Here is a 17249-nt window from a genome sequence, read left to right as displayed (position 1 = left end):
ACATGCCTTCCGTTCCGTCAGGTCTTGGCTGCTTTCAGAGTCTGACACCGACCGGGTCAGGCTGGCCTGATACAGAAATATGAATCTAAAGTGCTTTTAAAAACAGTGCTAGTTCAGTGAACACAACTTTCTCCTTTGCCTCTAGTTTGTACACTTATTGGGCCTGACTGCTAAAGAATCTACCTGCAATACAGGAGACCCAGGTTCGATTCCTGGGTCGGGAAAATCCACAGGAGAAGAGATAGGCTATCCACTCCAGTATATTTGGCCTTCCCTGGTGACTCAGCTAGTAAAGAACCTTCCTGCAATGCAGGAGACCCCAGTTCTATTCCTGGGTGGGGAAGATCCCCTGGAGAAGGGAACGGCAACCCACTCCAGTATTCTGGCCTGGAGAATTCCATGGACTCTACAGGCCACAGGGTCGCAGAGTCGGACACGACTGAGCGTACACTTGCTCCTCATTTACTGTTCCGTTTCTCACATAGGCTGCTGCACCTCTGCACACTCACTCCAACAACAAGTCTGAGAAGCAAAGCTCCCCCTTCCTGACCAGGCCCACCCCGGGCAACGCCCTCGCCAAGCCCCGCCCTCCCCTCAGGGCCCCGCAGAGCAGGCCTCCCCGCGGTCCCCACACCCCCCCAGGCAGCCTTACTTGAGGTGCACCTCCGTGCACTGGCGCTGGGGGGCGAAGCAGGCAATGGCCCACACCTTGATCTCAATGCCCGTGTGGAACTGCTTGTTCCTCATGTCCCACACGCCCTGGACAGGGGTGGCAATTGCCTTATTCTGCAAATGGCGAGACGTTCAGAGTGAGGAGAAAACAGGCCTCTGACCTGGATTTTGTCACTGTCCCCACTGCACCTGGGCCCCAAGCAGAGGGCAGTTCCTGAGGCTGAGGGCCGAGCCTGTATGCAGCCTCCAGCGCTGCGCAGCCCCGCACTGTGGGGGCCTGTGGGGGCCGCCAGGTGCTCCCAGGAGGGCCGGACGGATGCACAGACCAAGGATGCAGGGACAGGGAGGTGGGGTGGGGGAGGTGAACTGGGCAGAGGATTGCTGGAGGACAGACAGAGAGAGAGGGTGGGCAGGTGAGCAGGGAGGGCCCAGAGCCCCACCCACCCTCACAGGTAGCCTGCAGGAACAGGAAGGCCCCCTGTCTCAGAAAGGAGTTTCCAAGGATTTTCCCTCCTCCAGGACCAGCCAGGGCAGGGCACAGAAGTAGGGTGCTTCTCCCAGCCCCACGCCTGGGGGCGGACCAGCCGGTGGGGACCGAGTCACAGCCCCCCTGTGCCCTGCTCCCCACTGCCCGCCGTTGTTCAGGCTACTCCCACTGGAGAACAGAAACAACGGATGATGCATCCGCTTCATTCTGTCGTCTCTCCACCAGAAAGGACCAGGTCTCCACGCTGACTGTCGCCTAGGGAACCTGTGAGCTGCCTCCAAGCGAGGCCGGAGTTCAAGGGGTGGCGGGGAAGGGCTGCTGGCAGGAGTGGGGCCTGCGGGCCTGAGGCCCCGAGGGACACGGCGTGTCTGAGCTGTGGTCATTAACTCTGTCTGTCACTGTTTTATTTTTCTTACTGAAGTGATACAAGGATATGGTAAAAATCAAACATTAAGGAATGTTTCTGTTTCATATGTTTTCCTAAACTGGTACCCTGCTCTGGCCAGCCTCCTCCTGTGAGAAAGAGAGCCACCACCATGTGTGGGCTATTGTCAGACTCCAGACATCAGGGAACGTTTCTGGGGGACATTTAATGTTGTGTCTGACAGGACAATGCATGGGGCCGGTGATGAGAAGTGTTTGCTTCCAAGAAAATGTTTAAGAGATTTTGAAAAGTTTGTTCATTTAGAAGCATGAAAAACTTCGAATCCTCTGCAAGGTTAAAGAGCTGTTTTGTTCTCCAGACACCTACTGCCTTCACTAAAGACACAGGATCTGCAGTCCTGGCTATACCAGGACTCACTCCCTCTGTTGTGCGAAGGGGAATCCGTCTCCCCGCTGGGCTGCAGGAAGGCAGGAAGGTGCCCCAGGGCCAGTGTCGGGGCTCCCAGGCACACAAGGGGGCTGAGAAGGAGCCAGGAGGCCTCCTGCAGAGATTAGGGAGCAGCCCCAAACACCCACGGCCTGGGGGGCATACCCCACCAACAGGGGACTACCTAGCAACTCTCTAAAACAATGAGGGAGCCCCGTGTCAGACGCACTCCAAGACCTCCTTGTGATCTAAGAGAAAAGTAAGTTAAAAAAGGGCAAGGTATAGAACTGTATTTAATACACTGCTATGCACACAGGAAGGAGTGAAAAAAAAAAAACGCAAGGATAATCCTCAGGGTGATTTTACAAAGAAAACTGCCTCCTGGGAGATCAGCTGGGATGTGGCGAAAAAAGAGGTATGTTCCCCTATAATTCTTTGCATTTTTTGAACTTTTAAACATTTTTATACATACAACTTGCACTTTAAAATAAGAAAGGGGAAAACTTGCAAACAAAACAAAATGAAAGCTTGCCCCACTCCACCAGGTGGAACAGTGTCAAGTCAGGCGGAACGCAGATTCCCATGGGTGCTCCCTAATGGACAAACACCATGACTTTTGCTTTTCTCTTCTTTTGTGGGGGCCACGTAGCGTGTAGGATCTTAGTTCCCTGACCAGGGATTGAACCCAGGTCCCGGCAGTGAAAGTATCCAGTCCTAACTACTGGACCGCCAGGGAATTCCTAAAGTTGTGACCTTTGAAGTTGCGCTCCACCTCCCCCCGCCTACCCACCACCTTGCTGGAGAAAAGCCCAGGAGAAAAGAAGAATTTCTCATGAGCCCTACAGGGCTCAAGGGTCAGGATCATACTGACCAGAGCCAGAGGTCAAATGTGCAAAAACAGAATTGTGCTTGTGACTAAACTGAGGTACTTGTTCCCAAATACCACCCAAACAACAGTTAGAAAGCAGAGAAGCAGCAGGAAACTGGTGGATAACAATTCATCACTGACTGCGTCCCCCTCAGACAAAGAACGATGCTTTTGAAAGTTTGGTGGGATAATAAAGTTTACCTTTAGAAAAGTAAAAGGGGGACTCAGGAAACCTTAAAGGGTCAAGGAAACCAGTCCTCTACGAAGCCCGACAGCTGTTACAGGTTCACATGGGAGCAGGAAGGACTCTACCTTGACCACGGTCTACATCTCTGTGGGCAGGCAAGGGGGTTAGAACTCTACCTTGACCATGGTCTACACCTCTGGGGGTGGGGAAGGGGGTTGGACGCTCTTGCTTCACTGTCAGCATTCCGTCACACACTCCCAACACCCACAGAACGGCCGCGCCCAGCCTACCACCTACCCTGCCCCCGTAGAGGATGGAGGGCGGCTGGAGGACCCGTCCGGTCACATCTGTCATCTCATCTTTGACCATGATTCCAAATTCACGAACATATGGATCTGTATTGAAACTGGCACTTCTCATCTTGAAAGGGAAGAGAGAAGAGGCTCAGAGTCGGGGGGCGATCTTTGCTTCCTTCTAGAAGCCACATCTGTCCAGAGCATCAGGGTGCCATGCCTGGGGACCCTGTCCCCACCCGAAGCCTGCACCGACGATGGGACGCTCACCAGCTTGCTAATCTCTTCCTGCCGATCGGGGGCTGACCTGGCAGTCGCTCTGATCATGGTTGAGGTCTGATTGTCGGTCAGCTTTTTTATACATCTCTGTCCCGCCACTATGTTACAGACCTGCGAGGAAACGCAAGAGCTGGGTCAGCAGTGGGCTGGGGGAGCGGGAGGGTCTGGGGCTGAGCACAGACCCTAGAGGGGCGGGGTGGGGGGTGGGGGGTGGGGATATGTTCCTGAGATCCACTAGGAACGGCAGCCCCGAGGAGGCCCTCCGGTCCACAGCAGAACCCCCCGAGGAAACTCGGTGTAACACAGACACAGCCTGGGAACTGCGTGGGGGAAGCAACACAGCTGCAGGGCGGGCGGGCGTGCGTCCTCAGCACGGGTGTGTGGACCCCGTCCTCAGACGGGGGGCAGGGGGCGTAGGCAGGGCTGCCTGGGAAGGGACACAGATGGGAAAAACCCAACCATGGCCCAGATGTTCGAGCCACTGGGCAAGCACGGAGAATTTAAAACACTAACAGAAAATAGTTAGAACTCGCGTCTCCATTTCAGCATTTGATCTTTTCCCAGGCAAGGATTTTTCAAACCAGAAGTGGATTTTAGACTTCCTGTGCCAGGGGCCTGCTGGGCACACACACACATGATCCCGACCTTCACACGAATCCTGTGAGTTACCAAACCCATCTCATTAATGTGGAAACTGAGGCTGGACCACGTCTGTGAACCTGCCCGAGGTCCCACTGTGGCGGGAGTCACAAAGTTTGGGCCCAGCCCAAAGAGACAGAGGGCGGGGGCTTGCCTCCAGGGGAAGGTAGGTGTGTTTTTGCTCCTGTCCGACTTGTAAACACGGGAGGTGGGGGTAGCGCAGAACCAGCTTGTGCCTGTCCTTGAAGTACTGGGCTACCGTGCACTCCACCGTCTGCCCGCTCTCCTGCTGCAGCGGGAACCTAGGGGAGAGAGAGACTGCTCAGGCTCAGAGCCCGCCCCGGGCCACACACCTGCTCACGTAGCCTTTCTGGGTCTGCTTTCTCAGGGGTGAAGGAGGCGGAGGAGCATCCAAAGCATCTCTTGGGAGTCAAAACCAAACTGCGCCCTCTGGGTCCATCAGGAACATCCCCAAGTCCCACAATTGTGTTTCATTTCCAGAGTCGGAAAGGGGAAAATACCCCTACACCCACAATATGCAGTAATCACAAGAGACACCTACATCTAGGGGACATGGAAAGGATCCAGACAAAGACAAAGCCGGGAAGAACGGTCTGTGCGCGTCCCAGCCCCGCCTCGCACCGACTCCAAAAGTCGTTCACAGGCTGCGTGCTCCAAGAGCCTGCCCCAGAGAATCCGAGACCTTCCAGACAGGGCAGCAAAAGGGATGAACTGTGTCAGCTCGGGCCTCTGCGGTCACACAGGCTGGGCAGGGGCCAAAGGCTGGGCTGGGGCCAAAGGTGCCGGGCACAGGGACCAGGACGCAGGCTCACTGTGGCCACCTGCTTCACGGGGCCCTGGGCGCCCTGCTATAACCAGTGCCCAGCGACACACCAGGCGCTTCTCCTGGAACGACTACGAAATAAACTAACAAGTCCTCACTAGACCCAGGAGGCCTCCAGGGGGCCACACGGCTTAGGCATCAGGGCACCCGTGAGGCCAAGACACCTACTACCTCGACAGGGACCCCACACTGCTTGTGATGTGACGGGGCGCCAGGCACAGCCTGAGTCCAGGCAGTGAACACTCATGCCCACTACCCCCTAGGCCCCTGCTCAGTGCAGAGGGCTGGAAGATGAGCCCAAAAGGCCCTTGTTTTGCCAGTAATATTCAAGGAAAACTGACGAGGAGTCCCCCCACCCACCCCCACCATATCCCATCTCACCCCCACTCCTGCCCCAAACACGAGGAATTTCACAATTTTATCCCACAACGTGAAGTATGGAATCGACTAAGCCAAAGGCATACTTCCAGAAGTCACAGTGCAGAGTCTGGACTTTGAGAGACAGAGGAGGCCGGAGCTGGGGGGAGTCTGAAGGAACTCGAGTCTGGGGGCTGGGGGAGTCTGGAGGGACTCTAGTCCAGGGGCTGGGGGAGTCTGGAGGGACTCTCGTCCAGGGGCTGGGGGAGTCTGGAGGGACTCTCGTCCAGTTGCTGCAGGGAGTCTGAAGGGACTCTCATCCAGGGGCTGGGGGAGTCTGAAGGGACTCACGTCCGGTGGCTAGGGGGAGTCTGGAGGGACTCATGTCCGGGGGCTGGGGGAGTCTGGAGGGACTCTCATCCGGGGGGCCGGAGGACTCTGATGTGACTCTCGTCCGGGGGCCGGGGGAGTCTGAAGGGACTCACGTCTGGTGGCTAGGGGGAGTCTGAAGGGACTTACGTCTGGTGGCTGGCCGGCCGCCGGGTCACGTTACACACGCGGTACTTTCTCTTCATCTGCCCGCAGTGCGTTATCTCCACCTTTAGACCTGAGGACACAGAGCGGCTGGGCTTCAGCATCAAGACTAGGCCTGACCTGTTGCGACACCCCACCAAAGACCATTTGGCTTTCAGGGGACCCTCACCCGCAGACCCACGCTAAGGGCCTGGGGCTGGGCCATCTCACCCGCAGGGGTGCCCCCTGGCCCAGGGGTGGTGAGGCCCAAGGCCTGCGCTCAGAGACAACAGACGACGGGGCTCCGCTGAGAGCGTGGTGTCCACGCCCATGGCCTTCTGTGCTTCTTGCGGGGTTATTCTTAGCAGAAAGCCCTGTTGCTGGCCTCTGTACACCCCCAGGAAGGACAGGTGCCAAGGGCCGGGCTCTGAGGCATTTCCAGCAACCAGATGGCAGGCAGGAGGACCCAGCCTGGCCACAGCGCGCTGGACTGCACTTCCTCAAGTGGAGACCAGGCTTGATGCGTACAGACACCCCAAGTGGTGAGGAGCCAACGTTCTGAAACTTCTGAGACGCTGGTTATGTCCTGCTGCAACCTTGGGCCGCTCTCCTCCACGTTCGGACGCCATGGGCCATCCTGTCCCCGTGCTGACGAGTCTGATGTCAACTGCCCCCACCTCCAAGGAGAAACGTGGGCCCCCTCGGCCATATGCCCTCGGGCCTGAGGCAGGCAGCTGCTTACCTTTGATTTCTTTGGTAAACTTGACCCTTTGGGAATCTGTCAGAGGTTTCTGTTGTTCTTCAATACTTTTAAAATCCAAGACTTCACAAACAAACTCAATGACTGGCTGTGCCTTATAGAACGCTGTCGCCGAGACTGTGGGTGGGAAGAGAAGAGACGGGAGCACAGGTGTGACTGGGTTCTGGCGCAGCCCCTCCTGCGGCTGAGCCCCCGGCAGGCGGGAGGGCACCTGGCCTCCGTGGCCCTGCCCGTGGAGCGGACCCGCAGCGGGGACTCGCACCGGAGCACAGGCTGCCACTGCCCACTCCAGCCAGGGCAGCGCTAGGTGCTGGCAGAGGCTAAGGTCACCCTCTGAGAGTAAAGCTGGGCTTGACGGCCACAAGCCGTGGGTTTTCTGGCAGTTTCTGATCACCTCCTGGCCTCCATCTCGCTGAAGTTTATCCAACACAGGGGCAGCCGGGAGCCTGGGGAGCGGGCCCCGCAGAGGCTCCGACGGTCAAGCCTGAGTGCTGCTGCCCTTGTGCACCAGCAGGTGCGGGTGGAGCTGGCCTCAGGGGCCCTCCCCCTGAACCCCGCCCTGGCACCGGGGCTCTGCTTACCGTCGATATTCAGCATCATCTTCCAGAGAGAAGGCCGGACAGACTGATGGAATCCAAACCACACCTCTCGGCCCCCGCCCAGAGGATTGGAGCAGCCCTCGGATGCCGTGAAGAAGGAGCGGCCCACGGGGGTGTACCTGCAATGGGAGCCTCGTCTGGGGGTGCCAGGAGGCACGCACCCTGTGGATGTCCCACACGCAGGGAACACACGGGAGAACACCCCCCGAGAGCTGAGGGCACGTGGCCTGGTCCTGCCTCCATTTCCCGTGGGACCCTCCCACCTCGATGCCTTGCCTGCAGCCAGCACTTCACACCTTTCTCGGGCGGAGGGTGGGGCTGGGGGGGCGGGCAGGGGTTCAGGTGACCACGGTCAGCCAGCTGGACAGGCCCCACCCGGGCCTCAGGGCCTCTGGCGTTGAAGGCCAAGGACCTCTCAGAGACCAAGCCCCCGGGCCACAGCCGTTCCACTCAGCTCCTCCACAGGGTGGAGAGGGAGATGCTGAACTCAGACTTTGTTTGGGGGTAGTGGGTCTACGTGTGGAAAGACCCACACCCCTCCCGGGGCCAGCTGGAGGCCCCCACACTCTCAGGACAGCAGTCAGTGGCTATGGCATCGCTGAGGGTCCCCAAGGGAAGACCCCGCTGCCTGCAGACGCAGCCGCCAACCAGGACACACGGCCCACTCTCTGCCGCCCCACAGACGTGCTCATCCTGTCTCTTTCTCCACTTTCCCCAAAGACTTTCCTCCTGATGATAAAAGTAACTTGGTGATTAATTCAAAGCAATTCCGGGGGCGGGGGGGGGGCAGGAAATCACAGCAATTCCTGCTGCTCATTTAATAAATGGATTTGACATTTTGGCAACAGCCCTTAAGAGTTGTTTTTTGTTTTTTTCACCTACCTACCTTCCCCCCAGCAACAGTTTCAAGCAGTGACAGACTACATTTGGGGGTGGGAGGGGACCCTTGCCCTGAGGGACAGGCTGCTCTGTCCGCAGAAGAGCAGGGCCCCCTGTAAAAACCCACCCGGCCCTTCAAGGCGCCTCCTCTTACACTCACATCTTAAGAGTTCTGGTCGGGGTTGGGAGAGTGCAGTTGAGAGGTTCATTTCAGTTTCAAATGTTCCCTCTTTTACTTAATCATTCAAACCAGTTCCTGGGGTCCCACTGTGCAGGACACATGTGGAAGGAAGAGGCGACCCCCGGAGAAGCCCAAGCTCCCGCATGGGGACCCATGCAACTCTGAGCCTCCATCTGGTCAGTTACAAGCTGTCCCAATTGTCCCGGCAGGTTCAAATGTGCTGATTAGTGGGGGAAAAAGCCCCACAGGATAGAGCCAAAGTGGGAAGCCTCCATGGTCCTGAGAGGCTCCTCCATGTGGCACAGGCCAACTGAGCATGGAGCTGGAACATGGGCGTGCGGGCGCCCAAGAAGCGGGACCCCGTGCATGTGCCGGGTGGAGCGACTGCGCCCAGAGATGGGGAGTGTGTGCCTGTCTCGGGACACAGGAAGGGGGTGAGGGCAGCTCCCAGGGAGGCCTGGGCAGTCACGCTTCCTCGGGTGGGACTGTGCTGTGCGTGCCTGACTGAGACCCCGCCAGCTCATGTTCCTGGCTGGCGCTGCTGCTGCCCTCGCCTGATAAGCCTGTGTGTGTCACCACCCTGACCCCCAGGCCCAGCGCATCCTGGGAGAGCAGATTCACATTCTCAGGAAACGGGGGCGCTGGAGGCAGACCCTCCTGCTCCTCCAGCCCCCACCCCGTGGGCGGTCCTCACCTCATGGACGGCAGATGCCTCATGACCACATCCAGGGCCTGGATCGTCTCAAAGGGGACGCTGGGCAGCCGCCCCGAAAGTGCATCGTGTAACGCCTGTAAGCTCACGCAGGACACCCACTTGATGGACACCTTGAAGATGCGGTCCTTCCCTTCTCCCGGCAGCGTGACCTCCAGCTCCACCTGGGAGGGGACCCGAGCACACGGCTACTCATGCTTCCTTCTGAGGAAGCCTCCCTGAAAGGTGCCTCCCTGTGGCCAAGCCAGCCGAGCACAGTTTCCGCGCAAATTTCCCCACTCAGCCCCGCTCAGCTCCTCCACAGGGCGGAGAGGGAGATCCTGAGCGCAGACCTCGCTTGGGGGTGGTGGGTCTACGTGTGGAAGGATCCACACCCCTCCCAGGGCCAGCTGGCTTCCAGAACACCTGAGGTTAGGGAAATTCAGCCGGTCCTTCATCCAGATGCACGGGGATGGGCATGCCCGCCCCCCCGCCCGGAGGTCTCATGCCTCCCAAGCCTGACCAGATACATGGTGATGGCCAGAGCCAGTGGCCAGGACCGCTGGAGGCTGGGGCAGCTTCTGAGAGAAGGAAACCCCAGGACGGGGAAAGCAGGACACAGGCACAAACAAGGCTGCTCTTGGGACAGAGGAAGGGGGTGTGGGCAGCTCTCTGGGGGTCCTGGGCAGTTATTCTTTCTCTGGTGGGACTGAGAAAACTGCAGTGGATCTGGGCGGGGGGGTTCCTGTTTCCTGAGTCTCTGAGTCCATAAGCTAGTTTTGCAGTGAATAAATCATGAGCACAAGCCTTCTCAGAACAGACTCGAGAGAAAACAGAGCAAGACACTGACAATGATCGAGATGGACGGACATTCCCAACCTTTCTGCTGGATTAGACTTGTTGCTAAGGGAGACCACAGTGAGAGGAGGATGTGGATGGTGGTGGATGGTTTGGCCCCGGGCAAACAGGTCATGACACTGTTGGAGGGCTGTCTGTGCCCACCTGCGCACAAAAGTGCCGCGGGACCAGCATCACGAGGGCCAAGAAGGCAGAGAAAGCAGCTTCCATCACCACCATGAAAGGGCAGACGGGGGCTGGTGTCAGGGGCCCTGCCACGCACACGTGATGACTGGGGGCTCATTCTCACCCCCTCGCACCACCCCCCCAACGCCTGCACCAGCCCTCCGCTCACCCCAGCCTCGGGGAGCACTCCCTCTTGCACTGACACCCCCGCTCAGGTACCCCAGAGCAGCAACCAGAACTCATGGAGCCCCGCACGCCTAGGATGCACGCAGGCCCCAAACTGGACACGGCCCGGGCTCCGGCCAAGGATGAGCAGAGCGTGAAAAGGAGCCCGTTCTTCCCAGTGGACGGATCTCAAGCACCTGACACTGAACAGAAGCAGCTAGCCACAGAGGCTGCTACGGTAAGATTTGTCTCAAGACAGAGGACATGTTAAGGGCGCGCACACAGCCGATGAAAGCCGTCAAGAGAGCATCAGCTTAGCCTGAGTCGTCAGGACGGGGGCTGTGGGGGCAGCCAGGGGAGGTGTGAGTGCGGCCGGCAGAGACCGCATGCGGCTGCAGAGCTCGGCCAGCAGGTGGGCGGGGACTCACACCTGCTCCCCTCACACATGACTCCAGCGGGCACATCACGCCCGCCATGCTCGGGAACTGGTGCTAAATTAGATGCCTGTTAAGGTCATTCTTCAGAAATGCCTCTATAATCACACCAAGGGGGGATTCAGAGGGGCATTTCCCTTCAGGAAGAGGTCCTCCTGCTTTCAAGCAGAGTCCAGACCAGCCTCCTCTCGGTCCCCGGCAAAAAGGGAACGGAAGAAGCTCCAGACTCTGTGACATTCTATGTCAGACACGCCTCAAGAGGCCACCCCCTGCAGCCTGACCTGGGCAGGGGGCTCCTCCAGGATGCCATCTATAACGCGGGACAGCGGGCGGCCCCCTGGATCACAGACGCCGTGCACACGAGGGCACCAGCGCACGGGAGCCATGACCAGGAAGACGCCTCCCGCCACCTTCTCACCGTGGGCAGTCAGCAGAGGCACCACTACAGGCCTGGAAAACGGGAGACGGCCCCGAGGGCCGACCTCTGTGGACAGACGGAAGTCACACGCTGGGTCCTTCCTATCTGTGCATCACCGGGGTGACAGAGCAGGGTCCCGCCTGGAGCTGCCCTGCGGCTGGAGGAGCACCGGGTGGGCCGGGAGCACTGCTCGCCCAGACGTCTATAGACCCACTGGGGAAGCATCACGGGCAACAAGCGAACACACTCCCGGCTGCAACTCATGTCGCATCCCTGCTGAAGAAGAGCAGGAGGGACACCTACATGGCGAGCAGCCCGCACAGCTCCCCGTCTCCTGCACAGAGAAGGGAAGGGCAGGCCTGGCATGCGGGGGGCTTTCAGCCAGCGCGGGGTTGGCATGGAGGAGGGAGGGCTGGCGGGAGAGATGAGGAGTGGAGGGCAACAGCTGCCCGCCCGGGGTCAGGGCCCCGGGCATGGTGTGGACACCCCGGGCAGCTGCCAGCAGACTCAGGGCAACTGGGGACATAAAAGGATTTCCTCTCTTACTACACAAGTGCCTGTGATGCAAAAAAAAAGTAGTGTATGGAAAAAAGAGCACACATAAAAGGGGAAGAAAAAAAAAAAGACGACACTTTGCTACAAGATGTGAATGTACGGGAATAGAAAAGGGTAGCATCTCACATGAGCTCCCAAACAGAAGAGGTGAATTTCTGCACCTTGCAAATATGTGACAGATATTACAGGTGACTGGAAGGAGGGGTCTGGAATCTGGAGACTCCACCCCAACCAGACCCTGAGGCTGTGGCCAGGTTCTCTAAGCCCACTTGAGGAAAGGATGAAGATGGGTGGGCTTCAAGCTAAGAGACACCAAGTGGCTCAATGGTAAAGAATTGGCCTACCAATGCAGGAGACGTGGGTTTGATCCCTGGGTCAGGAAGACCCCCTGGAGGAGGAAACGGCAACCCACTCCAGTCTTCTTGCCTAGAGAATCCCATGGACAGAGGAGCCTGGCGGGCTACAGTCCATGGGATCACAAAAACTTGGACACAAATGAGCACACATGCAAAGCGCCCACCGAGACCTGGTGAAACGTCCAAAGTGCTGCTGTGGGCACCGGACACCCCACACAACAGCGGTTAAGATGACAGAGGTGAACCCTCAGACCTGCAACCGTCACTGTTAGCATCTGCTAAGTGTGTGCTATGCTCCCGGCGCTGTGACTAAGTACTTTAAACCCTGACGCCCCCCAGGCATGATTTGGGGCCAGGAGCGTGGGCATCACCCAGGAGAGCTGCTTAAAGCTGTAGATACCCCAGACCTGGAACCAGAACCAGCACTTAAAGAGGCCCCAGGGCTGCGGGGGAACACAAACAGTGGAGAAGCCTTCTCAGGGTGCATTCACTCCCTGTGGGGGCACAGGGCCCTGGCAGGTGGCTGCCACATCACCTCCCCTTTCACAGGGGGGCAGGAGAGGCAGCTCACCCAAGGCGCCACCACTACTTGGGGCCAGGAAGGCACTTGGCTCGCACCCACTACCACCCCGGCCCTGTGTCAACGTCGACAACGACGTTTCTCAGCTCTGACCACCACACGTCCTCCCCCACCCCTTCTGAAGGAAATATTCCTCAGGCCCCCCAGTACCTAATTATAAACATGAAGAGACAACACTGTGAGTAAGCGCCTTAGGCTTTTCTTTCTTATACAACTTTAAACAAGAACAAATGTGCAAATCAAACGTAAAACTTTGTAACTAACACACTTCAAATGGAACAGATTGCATGGAATTCTCTAGGCAAGAAGACTGCGTAGGTCCACCCATTCCCGTCTCCAGGGATTGAATTCGGGTCCCTCGCATTGCAGGCAGATTCCTTCCCACCTGAGCACGAGGGAAGTCCCATTTCAAAAGCAGAGAGCATGTTCATTTGCAAGAGGTGGTTCTGCTCAGCTGACCAGCTGGCATCTGGTCCCCAGAGCCAGGCAGGGCTGGTGAGAGGCAGGCTATTATCTCAGGGGCCCTCATCACTGCTCCGCCTCGCCTCAGTCCTAACGGAGGCCTCCTATCAGAGCACCGCAATTCCCAGCCATGCCGCTGGGAGCTGAAACAACAGGCCCTGCTGGCCATCCAGCCCAGCAGAGGAGCTTAGTCATTTTAAGGTTATCATTAAAATGCAGAAGCAAAACCACAATGTCCTGTCTGCAGAGAACTTGCAGGTCACAGGGCAGTAGCCTCAGATCTCAGATCCTCTAAGCTCTGAGCTATTTTCCTTCTCAGAGACTCTTTTGGTAAGAGGCTAATTGTGTACATCATTCCTGAAGGGAATCAGCTTTTACATTCTTATTGGGATAATTGTTCAATTACTTGTTTGTTTTTTGATGTTGTTCCCCTCCCCCACCCGTACATGTAAAAATGATTTCCACGCCATCTTCGGTTTTCCTCCCTTACAAACAACACCTATCATCAAAGCAGGGCAGCCCATTGATTGGAAGATGTGCCAAGAAGTGGCAGGTGCTAGGCAGAAGGGATACTGCCTTTTAAATAAAGCCACAGCAAGCATAAAGACAATAAGGAGAGGTGACATGTTAATCCAACCATGACCCCAGGTTGATGAATCATGGTATCACTTTGGACGAATGGCTAGTTACCGCCAAGTGACCGCTTGCTTTTGCTGCCAATTGGCACCTGTCTACACCTGCACGAACACACTTCTCTCTAGGTCGTCACAGACCCACCCCATGATGCAGGCTCCTGTCTGGGGCTGGTCTGGAGCATGCACGCACACATATGTGGTTCTCATTTAAAAGTTTCATGGTTTCGGGACGTTCTCGGTGTCTTTCCCTGGACTTGGATGACTTCACCCTCTGCCGCTGCAAACCACAGCCCACAGAAGGTGGCATCTGTGGACCCTACCGTGAAGCACACAACCGCTGGGGGCACTCTGCCCCTGGGGGAAGTGACTCCGTGTGTGACCAGAGAGACAGCAGGCTTGACCGCTCACACACTGCTCCACCCAACCCGCCTCCATGGGCTCACCTTATCCCTCCCGATCGGAAGGGGCATCGCTGTGTAGAGATTCTTCCTTCCGTCAAACACTGGTTTCCGATCCCCAAAGATCTGTGTTTTAAAGTGCTGAACCATATGTTCCACTATTTCCCTGAAACAAGACAGAATTTGAGCAAAACGTCAATAAAATCAGGGAAAGGGCATACAAGGATGACATTCTTTTGACACAGGTTTTTAAGCAATTTTTATAAGCCCTGTGGCTCATTTTAATAACCTGACTTTCAAAAAAAATAATAATAACCTGACTTTCAACTTCCACCTACAAGAAACCAAACTAGACCCTTGGGTGCTTGACGCTCACTCACCCCGAGGCTCAAACACGGGAGAGCCCCTCCACGCCCTTGCTGTGCGCCCCTTCCTGAGGCCGAGGCCCCTGCCCCGTGACAGAGCATTCCTGCCCCACAACACCGGGGGCCGGCGCGGCCTGGCCTCCCGCTTCTGTGACCCGCTGCAGAACACGCTCTGGGTGCTGCTGCCTTTTCAGTCTGGGCTCTGGAACAAAGACCCTGAACCTGACACGGAGGTTTGCTGTTCTAAGCGACAAAGATTCTGGGGCTGTCAGCTCCTCGGGCAGCAGGAACCCAGCGGGCACGAAGCAGCTGTTCTGCTATGGGGCTCGAGGACCGAGCGGCCTGTGACCCCACCTCGCCCCCCGCTCTGCCTACCTGTCCACCCACCAGCCTCTCCGCACTCCCAGCAGAGCAGCACTGCACGCCCACCTCCTGACTCTGTCAAGGGCAGAGGACGGGGAGGCGTGCCGGGGCTCAGCCTTGCCGCAAGCCTCTGCCTCTGCCTCACTGGCTTCATGAGGAATGCACCGAGCCTCTGACACCCACCAAGAGACCCCAGCCCAGCAGGTATGAAGCCTCCAGGACAGTTGGTGCCGCTCTGACCCTGACCCCGCTGCCCCGACCCACAGCCGGGGTGCAGGCTCACCCGCCGCCCCACACACTACCCTGGGTCACCCACGGCAGGGTGGCCCCTGCCTCCACGCTGTCTCCAGACCACTGCTCCCCAGGCTGCGAGGACCCCATCTTCTTGGCCAAGACTTCACCGTCAACTCAAAGTCCAGATGGCTCTATTGGGATGTCCCACCCACATTCAAAGCACAAATCACCCAACTGAATTCAAGTTTATTGTGAACAGAATTAAGAGGGCACACGCCCCAACTTTTCTCTTAAACACGACGAGGCGATTATGGGACAACCTCACGTATAAACACAGATGCAGAACAAAATAAGAAAGCCACACCCTTCATGGCTCCTTTCTCCCCCAGGATTGGAGTAAATCAGCCAAACCAATGTGGTCCTCCCTAAAGGGACCAGTGAAGTCTATGACAATGAAGAGCAGACTTCCCCATGGTCAAGTGTGCAGGGGATGAGGGACAGGGGACAGCTAGTGCCAAGGGGCATACACGACTCTTTATTGGGGCACTGAAAACACCATAAGATGCTTGAAAACAAAACCACCAACTGATAAACCATATTCGTGGACAGGAATATTCAACTTCCCAAACAAATTCACTCTTTCAATCCCAATAAAAATCCAGAGGGGCTAATTTATATCTGACAGGATTTAATAAACTGTAAAGTGTATTTGGAAATATTGAAGGATAAAGGCCAGTGAGCACATTCTTGAAAAAGAACACAGTGGATGCAGAAACCGTGGCAGAGACAGTGGAGGGACAGACAAGCTGAACTCAAGACAGACTCGAGGACCCAGAAAATGACCCACAGATGCAGACATTTCACTTATGAGAGAAGGAGCAGAGAGACAGGACAGAATACAAAACAAGCGAGCCAACATAATAAAACAGAGAGACTCATAGAAACAGAAAACACACGTGGTTTCAGGGGTGATGAGTGAAGCACGCGAGGGAGATCGAGAGCTACACAAACTTCCAGTTATAAAAATATACGTTACTAAACATTTTTAATGTATTCTTTGGTTAATCTCTAATTACACAAATTTCTGCATTAACACACTCCCATTGTGAATTTCAAACATGGATAATGCGCTAAGTCCGCCCAGAGCAGCTCTACTTCCATCTCTTCCCGGAAGCAACCTTATTATCTTCAAACCTATGCATTTTACACAAATACATAGGTACATTAAAAAACAAAACAAACGACGTATTACGTTTTTAAACACATGGTTCTGGAGCTTGCTGTTTTCCCAGGATGTGTGTTTAAGACCTTCCCTTGTCATTATATATACAAAGTGGCATCAAGTCTAGAGATAGGGATGTTGCTGCATCGTGTACTGTAACATACCATTGACAAACCATATGGTTGTCTACACTTCCGGTTGTGGTATTCATACTGGGAAGCTCCATTTCACTGCTGTCCATGGTTTCACAGTGGTCCACAGTGTGTTTATTTAACCATCCCCAGGGGGTGATTTGAAACGATCTCTTTTCCCTCTCTCTTTTTGCCATGACAATATTAGATGTGCTTGTACACATCTCTTTGGGATAAACACTTAGAAGCAGGATGAGTGAGTCAAAGATCTATGGGGTACGAAGCCACCTTCTGAGAAGCCTGGACTGGTGCACATTTCCTCCTGTGAGCAGCAGGCTGCAAACCACACGGCCAGGCTGCACGGCCCCCGCTTCCCCTGCACAGACTGAGCTCCTGCTCAGGGTTCTTCAGGAGCCACATGACCGAGCTCAAGAGGAGTAAGAGGGAAAGGACAGTCGGAGATCAAGAGCACAGCTTCTTCCTTCGAGCAGCCCATCCTGTGTGTCTGAGCACGGAAGTGCTAATTCTGACCTCCTGGCAAGGTTTCTGGTGCTGGCGGAAAGGCCTGCACGGCCTGGACCAGCCCTGGGCACTGGCTGTTGCAGGTGACCAACTGCAGCCACAGGGACACTAGAAGCCCCCTGAGAAGACGGACCCCGCCTTATACTGAACCCCCTCCCACAGCTCCACTCAGGACGGTGACTACTGTACTGCCAGGGGTGAGGGCACACTGGGCTAGCATTCATGATGGCGCATCAGAACCTGTGTGGATGGCATTTTTCTCCCAGTGCTGCACGAAGCCTCAGGGCTGAATGTGTTAACTGCCTACTATGTGCACTGCACAAGTT

At 56.3% G+C, this 17249-nt stretch overlaps 1 protein-coding gene across 3 annotated transcripts in view; it reads right to left on the bottom strand.

Moving 5' to 3' along the window:
- The window catches only part of AGO2 (argonaute RISC catalytic component 2), a 91666-nt gene that overhangs the window by 26712 nt on the left and 47705 nt on the right, over positions 1-17249 (bottom strand). For all 3 annotated transcript variants that reach the window (XM_043879088.1, XM_043879089.1, XM_043879087.1), the window contains 9 exons: positions 14132-14252; positions 9064-9245; positions 7292-7428; positions 6693-6827; positions 5957-6044; positions 4391-4538; positions 3589-3708; positions 3323-3445; positions 653-786 (listed from right to left, as the gene is read on the bottom strand). In XM_043879088.1, the coding sequence (XP_043735023.1) occupies positions 653-786; positions 3323-3445; positions 3589-3708; positions 4391-4538; positions 5957-6044; positions 6693-6827; positions 7292-7428; positions 9064-9245; positions 14132-14252 (1188 nt within the window). The remainder of the gene's footprint in view (positions 1-652; positions 787-3322; positions 3446-3588; positions 3709-4390; positions 4539-5956; positions 6045-6692; positions 6828-7291; positions 7429-9063; positions 9246-14131; positions 14253-17249) is intronic.

The sequence above is a fragment of the Cervus elaphus genome, chromosome 21 (assembly GCF_910594005.1).
Source record: "Cervus elaphus chromosome 21, mCerEla1.1, whole genome shotgun sequence".
Classification (NCBI taxonomy): Eukaryota; Metazoa; Chordata; class Mammalia; order Artiodactyla; family Cervidae; genus Cervus; species Cervus elaphus.
The sequence above is the reverse complement of the archived record's forward strand: the minus strand, read 5'-3'. Positions and strand labels throughout refer to the sequence as shown.